Source organism: Haemorhous mexicanus, chromosome Z, assembly GCF_027477595.1.
Source record: "Haemorhous mexicanus isolate bHaeMex1 chromosome Z, bHaeMex1.pri, whole genome shotgun sequence".
Taxonomy (NCBI): Eukaryota; Metazoa; Chordata; class Aves; order Passeriformes; family Fringillidae; genus Haemorhous; species Haemorhous mexicanus.
In genome coordinates, this window is record NC_082381.1 from 36,799,788 (window position 1) to 36,812,594 (window position 12,807).

The following is a 12,807-nucleotide window of genomic DNA, read 5'->3' on the forward strand; positions in this document are numbered from 1 at the left end:
ATCATACTGTGAAACTCTCTACACAGGCTGACAGCACTTGGTTGATATATTGCTTATTAAAGACTGCAGATATTTTTCCTCTATTTTATTAAAGTGCCATTGGTAGTGAAAAAAAAAGTACCCCTTTCTATTCTGTCTGAACTGTCTACTAGTTCAGCCAGAGGAAGAGGAAATGTGTTGGCAGGTCATGGCATTTACTGCTGGTAATACAGATTGCAGCACATGCACCCCAAAGAACTGCGTTTCAATATTTTTTCTCTTACCATCTATAACTTAGTAAAGTACTCCAACTGCCTTGCTAGAGATCTTGATGTATCATTTCTGAAATTCTCTGTTGATGATTTTGCCTAGCCAGGCCAATTTGGTTTTACCTTTCACTGTATATTGTACAGTAGGAGTGAAGCAAGCTACAAAGGGCATAAATTCTATGAAGAGCTCACAATTTACAAACCTAAAGGCATAAGGAATTTCCATGCACACTTTGAACACACATGTTTCTTTTGTCTTCACTGGCTCAGAAAGCAATATTTGAGGAGCAGCTCTTCACACAGTTCTCCAGAGACAATGAAATCTAACATTTCAAGTGAAACAGCTTCTAAGGTATATTTTTAGCCTGCTTTTCGGTTTTGTGCTGAATTCTCTCCTCCTCACACTCTAGAAAAAATGACAACTGAGCTTTATTTTAGCCTTTACAAACATAACTCTCATCACATTAAAGGGATGGAAGTTTAAAATGCGAAGGTCCTACAAGACTGGGGAAGATTCAACGCTAGGCAGAGGGCAGAGACATGAATACATCCCAGCTTTTGGAAAGAGGACAGCCCTCAAGCACTACATACTATGATAGGCAGCTGCTCACACACCCTGGCTGACCAAAGATCACTTTATTCCAGACTAGCCATGGCATGCCCAGGCATTTGCCAAGACAAAAGCTCCCAGGATGTGCAGGAGCAGCTGGAAATTTTGCACAGTGAGGAGACAAACCTGCAAGAGAAGCACATTCATCAATATCCAGACTGTTGTTCATGGCACAATTAATTTTTTTTTGTCTTCCAATATGTGTTTAAACCTAATTTATCATAGTTTGACCTGAGTAAATATTTAGTCACATTTTGCAGCTCTACTTGAGTAAAATCTCCTTAAGTAAAATGAAGAGTTTCAGACGTTTTCTAGCTATGTAAACACTCAGGAGAGTATACACAAAATTACATACCTCTCTGCTGCTCAGAATATTGTTATTATTTCTCTTCTGTATTTACACTGTCAAAATTTTCCAGTCAGAATCGTTATTTCCATTAAAATTATTTGTTCTTCTATATAGGATATGAATAATCAGTTCCTCTGCTACTGAATGAGTTCATACCAAAACTGACGCAAACCAATTATTATAAGAGGTGACATGGTACTTGGTTTAATGGATATAATTGTGGATGTGTTATACACATGGCTATTTTAATATACACCACCACAATAAACAGTCTGATGTATTTAACAATTCTGTAAGTGAATAGTAATGGGACAAGTTATTGTCAAACTGTAAGTTTTCTGAGGACTATCTTAAATGGGGGAGAAGGGAAACAGAGGCATAAAGCCCGTTCTTTATATAGAGAGGAAAAATAAAATATAAATCTGTTAGCATAAAACCAAAATGTCTGTCAGCATATAGGCATGAATACTGTTCTGTAATGCTAGGAATAGTGCTCCTGCCTGTTATTTTGTCTCCTTGGATTTATAGTCATAAGCGAAATGAAGTCCTAAACAAATGGCAATGCTCCATCTGCCAAGAGCAAGGGGCAGAAAGAAACTTCATAATCTGGCATGTCAACATGACTGAAGGACAGAGCCCATAACAATCAGGCGAGGGCTCCAAGTTGTGGACAAAATGAAACTGTTCCCATACAAAAACATCAATGCTTCTCTGGCTCATTCATACTGCTATGCTTCACCAGTCAGAAAGCAGAGATAAGGCATATACCCAGTGAAAAGAGAAATGAATGTAAACATAAAGTCAAAACAAGGTGTTCAAGGATTAGAGATGAACATCCTTATTTTTCACAGGCTTGATCTTTGGGTACAGGTTTCCTGACTGAAATAATACAGCACATTCAGCTGTTGCACTGAGGTGATGTGACCTGGGGTAGAATAGCTCAGAATACATGTTCTCCTTCTCTGAAGAAAACAGAAGATCAGATATTTTTCTTTAATTTTTTCCTTCCCAAGTACACAGCAGAAAGCAATTGATTAAATATTATCAATCCATTGTTGTATGGTTTCAAGTGATGTTTTCATCACGAAGAGCTATGAAGTTACTGAAAAGCTACAACAGAGCACAGTGTCACTGTGATAGTCACCCTCAGTTTAATTAACAGGAACACATGCAGTATTTCTCTGTGTGCATGTGCATTTACTGTTCAAATAGAGTTAAAGGGATTAACAGGTATATATTAGAAGTAAGATGCAGGCAATGCACTTAATGATCAATTTATAATTAAGCAAAGTTTTAATAACACAAAGTTTTAATCAGACTCAGCAGGGCCCTCAGCAGCACTTTTCAAAAGACATGTATACAGGAAGCCCCACCCCCACTCCCACCATGGGCAGGATTCAGTGGGAACCATGACCTGGGAATTGCTGGGTCTAAAATAACATTTGTGTGATCAGCAGCCTCCTTCCATTTTTAAAGGGCACCATTGCTGGGCTCTAGACAAAAGTAGACTTATTTGGGAAATGAAAACACAGCTCTGCCACACTGTTCCACAGAGGCCACCAGCCACGTTCAAGCTGTTCAAAACAACGAGTGCTGAGAGCAGCTTTCCTGTGACCATTCTGTGGAGTGCCCCAGCAAGAACAAGTCATCAGGGAAAGCAGCTGTTCCACTTTCTCTCTCTTGAGGCTTTGATTTAATAGCCTATTTCAACACTTCCTGGAATGGGCATACGCTTCATTTAAGCATACTTTATCAAAGAAACATAGATTTCCTCATGTTTCACTGTTTCCAGGATCTGAATGTTTTAGCAAACACTGCTCTGTGCTGTGCCAGCCACGATAAAATACCTAAAATGTCATCATGGTTCTGTTTTCTTTTCTAGAAAATTTCAAACAAGGATTTCTGTATTCCAAGTTTTTCTCTTGCTTAGAGAGATAGAAAATATACTAGGATATTTTTACTAATCTGTTTCATGCTCAAGCAGATTCTAGGTTCACTGCAAGCACAGAAAAAGAGACAACATGACAGAAGCAGATTCTAGGTTCACTGCAAGCACAGAAAAAGAGACGACATGACAGAAGAAGTCTCACTAACAGGGATATAATTTAGGTATGAAGAAAATAGGAGAAATGAGTAGTCACTGCATGTGGCTTCACAGAACAGTTTATGCAAAAATGCCATATTCCCACAGATGAAAACAACTCTCCCCAAGTCTACCACTATTAAAACCTTAGATCTGGAATACAAATGTGAAGTAGTCCTTCTATAGGTATAGAATAATTGAATCATAGAATCATTAAGGCTGGAAAAGACCTTTAAGATATCAAGACCAACCACCCACGTAGTACAATCACCACGTTTACCAGTAAACCATGTCCTCAACCACGAGATCCACACTGTTTTTGAATAGTTTCACAGGGATGATGACTCTACAATTTCCCTGGGTAGCCTGTTCCAATGCTTTACAGCCCCTTAGATGATGAAATTTTCCCTAATATTCAACCATAACCTCCCCTTGTGCAGCTTGAGGCCATTTCCTCTCATCCTGTCACTTGCCTGGGAGAAGATACTACCTGGCTGCCCAGGCTAAACAACCCCAGTTCCTTCAGCTGCTCCTCATTAGACTTGTGTTCCAAATCCTTTCCCAGATTTGTTGCCCTTCTCCGGACATGTTCCAGCACCTCAATGTCCTTCTTGGAGTGTGGAGCCCAAAACTGACTACAGGATTTGAATTGTGGTCTCACCACTACCCAAAACAGGGGAATGATCACTTTCTAGGCCCAGTTCAGCCACCCTCACACAAAACGGAAAATCATTGTCAGAAAGTGCCCTAATCTAAACCATAAAGACCTGCATTCCCTTCTTCTGCCAGCATCCCATCTGAAGAGCAAAAGTAAAGTGACTGTCTGAAGCCTTTCCAGGGTCAGCATCTCTCTTGGCTCCTGTGTTGCATCTCCTCTGTAGATCCAAATCTGACCCTTGTTTCTTTTTTCTTAAAGACTCACAAATCATAAGCTGAAAATAGCTCCAAAATAAAACAATTGCCAAGATCACACAAAGGAACAGATCTCTGATCAAAACCACCATGTTAAATAATCTATTTCCTAAAATTAAAGTGATGCTCAGTACAGATGTGTCAGATTTTTTGTTGTTGTTGTTGTTTTTCCTGTATGTTTTCAGGACAGCTAGAACCAGCGGAGGCATTATTTTCTTCTTTTATATAACAGTATCATAAAACAGACCACTTCATACAAAACAGTTGCCTATTTAAGACACCCTAGAGAAAGGGAGAACATAGCATCTCAATTATGTTGGTTCACAAAAATGATTGTTTCCTACTTTTCATTGTGCATTCTATTTTTTGCTTTTCTGAGTTTCATGATAGGGTAATGGGGGACAGGGTATATTCCTAGGTCTGAAATGAATTGCAATGCTCCACAACACAACCATTGATTGAAATGGGCATTTTGTCTTCTGGTATCACACACCATCTTCCTTAATACTATTCGTGCTATGGTACTTAGAATGAAAAATATATATTTAAATGAAGAGTCAATAATTCTCAGTGATGCAACAATTCCTCAATGCAGAACTCCAGTAAATATTCTCAACTATTTATCAGCTGAACTTGGCATTCTTTATAAAATTAATCCTTAAAAACTGCTAGGACCTGGCTGCAATAGTCCTTTTCTTTCCCTCCAAGCTGCAGGCAAATGACTTTCACAGATTGCATGGAAACAATCATTCTTTCACCTTCCTCCATTACACAGGATCAACAGGCCTGTGCACCTTTTGTTGCAGAAATTCAACTGAAAGCCCATCCCCAAACATCTCCCACACCAATCTACTTTCAGTATGAATACTCATGAACGGTTTCCTCCAAGAAGTGTATATATCTGCATCTATATCTCCGGTAAGACTGCTGCCAGGAGATGTCTCTGAACTGCAGGTAGTTCTACTCAGAGGAGGCCCATGCTGAAAAGAGGAAACAAGACTTGATATCAAGGAAAGCAGCAACCTAATCTTTTGCATGCATAGCTTTGTGATAAACACTTGGTATTTAGGACAACCACTATGCGACAAAGTCCATTGCTGATATACAAAAAGGCTGGCATGAGCTTTCTGTATCTAAAATGAATTTTCACTAAATACATGTGAAATCCTGAAAGGTAATTGATACATTTCTTAAGCACAGTGAAAATCTAAAGATATTGTAATAATTGAAGAATTTTCATTTCAGTGTTCTCCTGCAAACAGAACAGCTGTAGGAACAGCTGCGTAAACAACTCCTGTATTAGAGTTGTTAGTACTATGGGTTAATTTCTTTTTTAAAAGTTTGTTTGTCATGCTGCGCACCCTGATGATAAAAGCAATTACACAGCTACTCTGCCAAGGCTAAACTTGTCCTCTTTCTGCTACTGTCCTGCTTTTAAACAGAACTCCCTTGTAATATTATAATATTAAGTAATCATTACCTAGACTTCTAGAATAAAGATGTCTAGCTAGACTTCTAGAATACAGCCCCCAAAACATTAGGTTATAATTTAACTGCATTTAGATGAAGATAATTGAAGGCAGGAGTGGGCTTGCAAATCGCTGCTGCAAGATCAGGTGATTAATCATGTCAGTAGCTTACTTTTTCTGGTATTTAAACCAATCATGATGTAATTTTGGTCTTCTAAATAAGCCAGGCCCTAGCAACTAAAAAAGAAAAAAAAAAAAAAAAGAAACAGAAAAGGGAAAAAAAGCTATATTTTTTGCAATTATGTATCTCAGCACTTCCTATTTTTAGTCCATCGACTAGAGCAGCAATAGATATCAATTATGGGGCCCAAAGAGTCACCAGTGGTCTCTGAACGCTTCAGTACAAAACAAAGAGAAGAGACTGTCTCACCCCTACATATATTTAAGTGTTTACTTGACCACATCCAGCAGCATGTGTCCCGGCAGATAGGCTTCGAGCAGTCACTTTAGCCAAAACTCATCAATCTTTGTATGTAAACCACTAATACAGAGATCAGCAGTTACTTAAATGAGAAAGAACATTATGTAAATAAGAGTTTTGTAAATTTCTTTTGATGTTATTATTTTTCTCGTGCTACTTGGCACAGTTCCACTGGGCTTGAAATAATTACAACAAGGATTAATTCTGCCTTTCTGTATGCTTTATATACACCCCTAAAAAAGGTGTTATTTCTTCTTGTTTGCACTTCTTTGGAATGTGTGAGGCTGACACTTTTTTTAATAGATAAACAGTGATTTAAAAGTTAGAGCTAAATCTAGTCAAAACTGTTAGTTCATAAGGTGTGAAGAGACTTGTTTCACCTCAAAGTTTTGTAACATTTTGATGCTCATCCAACAGCTCCTAATCCACAAATCTTATATGAGGATCTTGGTTCTCATTTAATTCAAACTCACATCATTGCAGACAGAAAGAAGAGGGGAAAGGGAGAGATCCTACTTCTTCTGATTACAGCAAAATACTTAAAATATTCCATTAAGAGCTCTACATCGATATCCAACAAGCCCCAGATGCACTCTCTTTTATAATGGTCATGTGCAGACAGAGACTTATATAAACATCTGTAACCTACAGGGATGTCCACACTGAGAGCAGAACAAGAGTCAGCTCATGTTAGGTCCCAATTGTGAAAGGCAGCAATCTTGCTAACACCTTCCCATGATGGGAGCACAGGAATAGAAATACATCTTTGCCCAAGTTACCAGGCTAAGTCGACTCACCAGCGCTGATCTGGACTGACACACCAGTTACAGAAAATGAAAGAATTGAGAGGATCTCAGAGCAGAGACACCAAAGCCAGGAAGGCTAAGCACTGCCCTCAACACAGACCAGCATCCATCACAGCGCACATTCAAACATGGGTATTTTTGATAAACACAATGCCAGGACAGTGAGCAGCACTCTGACTGTGAGAGGAGAGGTTCTTGTGGACACTCTTTGCCTTCCAAACTCTGAAAATGCCTGTACACATAAAACAAGCAGTCAGGCAGTTCAGTGATGGATGTACATGAAGGCATTGTGATGGTACACACAGAATGTAATCTGCTACATCTCTGGCAGAAGCAACAACCCCAGTCAATACTTTAATGATTTTTTATTTTGCATCTCTGCTTACTACTCTGCATTCAGCATGGTTTGTACATAGGGGTTGGATATCTTTTTTTTATCATGGGACTCTTTGTTCCTGTATTTATAGTGATTCACTATTGTTGAATCAGAAATGTCCTGCTGCACTGTCTTGTTAATACAAAACACATCTTCAGCCTCAGTCTTCAAGTGGAAATTCAGTATTCTTCACAAACTCTTCAAAAATTCTGTTTACAAAGTAAATCCTACATCTCTCAGAATTAAAACTTGTACTCATTCAAAATAAGCTCTGTCCTTCTCTGAGCCACAGTCTCCCTCCATAGCCTTTGGCAATAACACCAAATCATTTCCTTTCCTCGTTTCAGACATCCAAATGTCACTAACTGCTCTAGGCTGCATGTACTACAACCTAAAGCATTGTGTTTCTTACTCATCTTCCACTTCCACTGACGTGATCTACCTTGCCCTTGCTGGTTCTTGGACATTAAACCAGCCCAAGTATTAGGAAAAACATAGGACATAAGAGTTGGTTTGAGAAGCAGAAATTGCAGAAATTCCCTGTTCTTCACCACTGCAAAAATTCCTCTCCTAACACAATCAGGTCCTCTCAGTTTTTCCAGAACTAAAGAAAGGAAGAAGTAATACCTACGTGCATCCTTGAAGGCTTTGCTATTAGAACGGTAAAATAAAATCTGAAAACTCACAGAAAAATGTCCACTTATTAGTGCTGAAATTTAACAAAAAACAATTCAGTACATTTCACAGTGTTAGATGGACACCTCAACAGAAAAACCAGTGTCTAACCTAACTGAATCTTCATTGGGATGCTACTTCTCTTTTGAGACATGAAAATATCTTTGTAAGGTCTCTGATTACACATTCAGTTGCCACAGCTTAATCAAAGAGAATAAATAAGTTTAAAAAAACCCAAACAAATATGTTTGAAAGAGAGACTAGTCCAAAAGCATAATGTGGCTTAAACTGGCCTAAGCTAACATATATCATCCAGATTTTTTATTTCATGATTAATGTCACTCCGACTTTCATGATCTAGGGGATTACTATCAGCTGAGTCTGGTATAAGTGCAAGGATATGTCACTTCAGCTAAAGCTCAAGTAGTATTTCTTGCTGGTTGGATTGCAGCCTTCAATGTTAACTTAAATAAAGGCCTTAGTCCTATAGACCTTAGACCTTACACCACCAGTCCTAATGGGACCAGGAGGAGGCTTCAGATATTGGAGAGGACAAGGCAGAATTTAAATTCCCTGCTCTCTTTCAACTTTTTTTAGTCAAGCAGGCACTGAGTCTATAAATTAATAAAAGCTCTAGGCTTTTATTAATGTAATGTAATTAGTTCCTGCCTTTTACTTACATCAGAATGTAAAAGACTCACATCTGTCTGTTTAGGACAGAAAATTTTTACAAAGGATAAACATCCTCTTGTAGTTCAATATTACTCAAATTTTATATATCATGCACAACTTTCAGTAGATCACTCTTTGTTAGGAGACAATCTAGCAAAATCACTGTACATGAGTAACCACCCTAATCTAATCTTTAGTTTACCTGCAAGAATCTGCTGTGCATAGGTCATAAATTCACTTTCCAACATTGCCCACCTTTTTGCAACTTGAACATTTAATAATGCCAGCACTTCTTTCCCAAAGGACAAAGCTCTACGGAAATGGGGGACTTCATTCATGTATCAAGTTTTAGTCATATGTCAATCACTTTATCTTCATTAAAATACCACTACCTCTGAGTAAAATAACAGCATGTGACATCAACACTGGACCAGTCTGAGGAAAAGAATTGTGTAATGCTTTTTTGGAACAGCACAAGAAATTTAACCACTGAGAACATAACTGAATAAACTGGAATTTGGACAGCACTCTGAGAACCAGCCAATCACTGTCTATGCAAAAATCAAAACATTTGGAGGTTCTGAGGGTTGATTTAGGCAGTGGGTGTAATCGAGGTGCAATCTCACTTTGCCCTCAAAGTGAGACACTAGACATGGACCAATCTGGTTTTTGAAACTATATAAATGCAAAAATGTTGTGCTGCATCCATTCTCGTAAGGTTTAACCCTAAACAGTAACAACTGCTGACCTTGTTTGGCTTCAGAGGACCTGGCAGAAACAGTTTAAAGCAGCCTGGATTTTTTAATGGATCTGTTGAAATATCTCTCCCAGATAACACACACCTAACACGGAAAAATTCTGCTTAGGTTTGTCTTCCATTGTCCGAAATTGCAAGTTTGAGACTGAGCAAGTTGCAGAGGCAGGCAGGTAGAAACGAGGTCTACATATAGCAGTGATAGGTTACAAACTGAAGAAGGCAGAATAAGTCCATTTAACACACAATTTGGGTTGAGTGGCATCAGGAATCCTGCCTTTCTCATATTTAGCAGCGCAGATTTGGTTCAAAACCAGATGGAGTTTTGCCAGGGAATTTCCATGAGGGATGTTATATGACAGGACTATTGCAAAATAACACCTCAGAGATGCAGTCATGCAAGAAACAGGTCCCAGAAAAGAATTTTCTTTGCTCTAACTAAGACAATTATCATCCTTCCAAATTTCTAATGTTTAGTAGGGTTTTAGTTAGTAAAACTGTGTATTTAACTTTGTCTGTTGTTTTACCTGGCAAGATCTGCAGGCTCTTGTCAGTTGATAGATTTATTAGTCTTCAATCAGATTTCAGGATGTTCAAGCTAAAGTCACAGGTTTTAGCTCCTGCAGTACCTGCCACAAGGACTGCACATAGACAGTTTTTAGCCCTTTCACTGTTTGTCTGTACTGTCTGACCAGGCAGTCCAAAGATGAACTGGCAAGGGAGCAGATGGAGAACTTGCTCTTGCCTCGTCTCCTCCTGGGAAGGCACCACTAAAAAAGAAGCTAAAGAGTGAGAACTATCTGTGCTCAGGCCTAGAAGGAGCTGACAAGTCTGCTCAAGAAAGAGATTTCCACCTCCTTCCGAAGACCTGTGGCTAACAGTTATTCTCCATATGGGATAATCACTCAGCAGAAGTCAGCTGTTTAAACATGCTCTTTATTCAATAATGTTGATCTGTTTGTGCCAATTCTATGTACTTTGGTAGGAGATGAGGAAAATTATGGACACAGTGTATGCGGGCTTTCACTGGGAAAATGGAAAAAAACTATTTTATTATGGATTAAAGTTTTATGGTTAAGGTTCAGTTTCATGGTGGAGGCTGAACCGATACTTCTTGTGTCCACAGACTGCTCTGACTTATAGGTAATGATTTATAGAAGAAAAAACCTCTCTCCTGGTACTCTCCTTTGCCTGTCCAGATCCAATAGTACTCATCTGACAAGGTGAAGGAAACACCAAACTCTCCAACTCTAGGCTACACTGGCTGAGACCGCTTATTTCTGGTTCATCTAGAGGGCATTGTCCAGTTCATGTCCTCCCTGACCCATGCACACAGCAAGGTCACTGCATGCTCTCTGCCATGACACAACTGTACTCAAAATGAACCTTGAAAACCATAGGGCTGTAGTACACTTTCTCACATGCTTGTGCTTAGTTTTCTGAATCCTTTCCAAGGTGTATGTGGCTTCCATACCTACGGACTTATGTGCCAGCAGGACTCTGATGCAATGCAGCACATACAGCCCCGCTGTACCCTCACTGAGCCAGGCCTGGGAGCCATTCCCAAAACTCCACCACCCCTCTACTCCCGCCCAGTGTCCTACCTGGCATCAGCTGCGCTGCTGCCTCAGGGGTGGTGGTGGGCACTGCGTGGGCCTGCTGCTGGCTGGAGCTGACCTCAGGCTCGGTGCCCACCGGGGGCGAGCCAGCCACCTCACCACTCGGGGCCAGCTGTGTGATGGACGGCAGGGTCTCCTCAGCAGCCACCGGTGTCTCCTCCTGACCAGGCAGCTGCAGGGCCGAGAGGGGGATGCTGATGGGTTTCCCAGCAGTAGTCATGGCATTGGAGCTGGTGGCTGGCACCTGCAGGGCAGCCACAGGGCCACCGCCTGCCCCCCACGCCGGGGAGGCAAGGGGTCCCCGGGGTGGCCGCTGTGTGGCCATGCGGGGCGGGCCAGGCGGGGAGGCGCAGGGGCGCGGTGGGTCGGGCTCGGGGCCTGCGGCTGGCTGGGGCACAGGTCTGCTGGGTCCCACGCAGGAGGGCGCAGCTGGTGGCTGCGGCTTGGGCTTGGACATCTGTGTCAGGGCCAGGGCCGGCCCATCGGTGCCGGCCGTCAGCTCCGCGTTGGCCACTATATAGTAGTCCTCAGGGAGCTCCTGCTTGATCTTCTTGAGGAGCACATCACCGCCGCCCTCGTCGGCGGGCTGCGCCTGGGCCTGGGCCGCGGCAGCCGGCCGCTTGCGGGGGCCGGTGGGAGCACGATGCGGGTGTGGCTCAAAGTCACTGTCCTCATCGGTGACAGAGGACTCACAGACCATGTCAAAGAGGGTGGCCTCGTCCTCGTACTCCTCCACAGGCTCGCCCAGCTCTGACGGCTCGCTGCAGTAGGAGAAGTCGCAGGAGTCACGAGTGCGAGTGCAATCCAGCTTGGCCTTCCCTGGCCGGCCTGGGTAGCGCTCCAGGGGGCTGGCCTGAGCCTCTGACGGCACCCCCAGCATGCTGGGGCTGTCCGAGTTGAAGCTGCGGCTGTCCTGGAAGCAGACACGCTCCTGGGAACCAGCCCGGCAAGTGGCGGCCAGGGGCCAGTGGTAGGCATGGCCAGCACTACAGCCCCACATGGCTGTCAGGTTGCCATGGGCCCCCTCGGAAAGCAGGTGCTTGAGGTTGGGGATGAGGCTGCAGATGGTCCCATGGCTGTGGGCCCAGCTCACCAGCTTGGAGAGATTTTCAGAGGAGGTGTGAAGGCAGTCCTCCATGGTACAGGATCAATAGCGCCTGGCCACTGGGAAGTCAGCTGGAGACACCGTTTAGATCACAGGGTCCTGGCACTGATGGTTGTGTGTTACCAAACTCATATTTACTTCTCACCTGCAGAGAGACAGAGCAAAACCCCACTCTTCAGCACTCCCAAAGCATGACCACATTTGCATGAAACAATTTGTACGCTCAGCTAAACCCACCCATTTCACTCTCATCTCATGTCCTTCAAAACATGCCTCAAAACTAAGCCTGATTTTAAGCAGCCTCATTCCTCAGTCTCAGAACATCCCTGCAACATACAACTGAAGAGAAAACTGCTTTTCAAACAAGACAATTCAGTGTCAGTAGCAAAATGATTAGAAGCTTAAATCTCTGACAAAATATGCCCAAAATATGCTGATTGTGTGTTCATACCTAGGAAATGAAAATTCAACAAAATCTTAACAAGCACAATTAATCTTGAACACCAGGGTGGCAATCAAGCGCCAACTGTATCTGAAGAAATTATGAAGTTTTACATAATTTATGCAGATTTCTCAACTGAATCAAATATCTCCTTTTCAACTGAATTTAAGAGGTATCAAAAGGAAGGCTTGAAACTTGATTTTTCA

At 41.8% G+C, this 12,807-nt stretch overlaps 1 protein-coding gene across 1 annotated transcript in view; it reads right to left on the reverse strand.

Moving 5' to 3' along the window:
* Window positions 1–12,807, reverse strand: part of KIAA1958 (KIAA1958 ortholog) — a 65,963-nt gene that overhangs the window by 22,707 nt on the left and 30,449 nt on the right. The window contains exon 2 of the mRNA XM_059836651.1: window positions 11,040–12,304. Coding sequence (XP_059692634.1) covers window positions 11,040–12,192 — 1,153 coding nt within the window. The 5' untranslated portion in view covers window positions 12,193–12,304. The remainder of the gene's footprint in view (window positions 1–11,039; window positions 12,305–12,807) is intronic.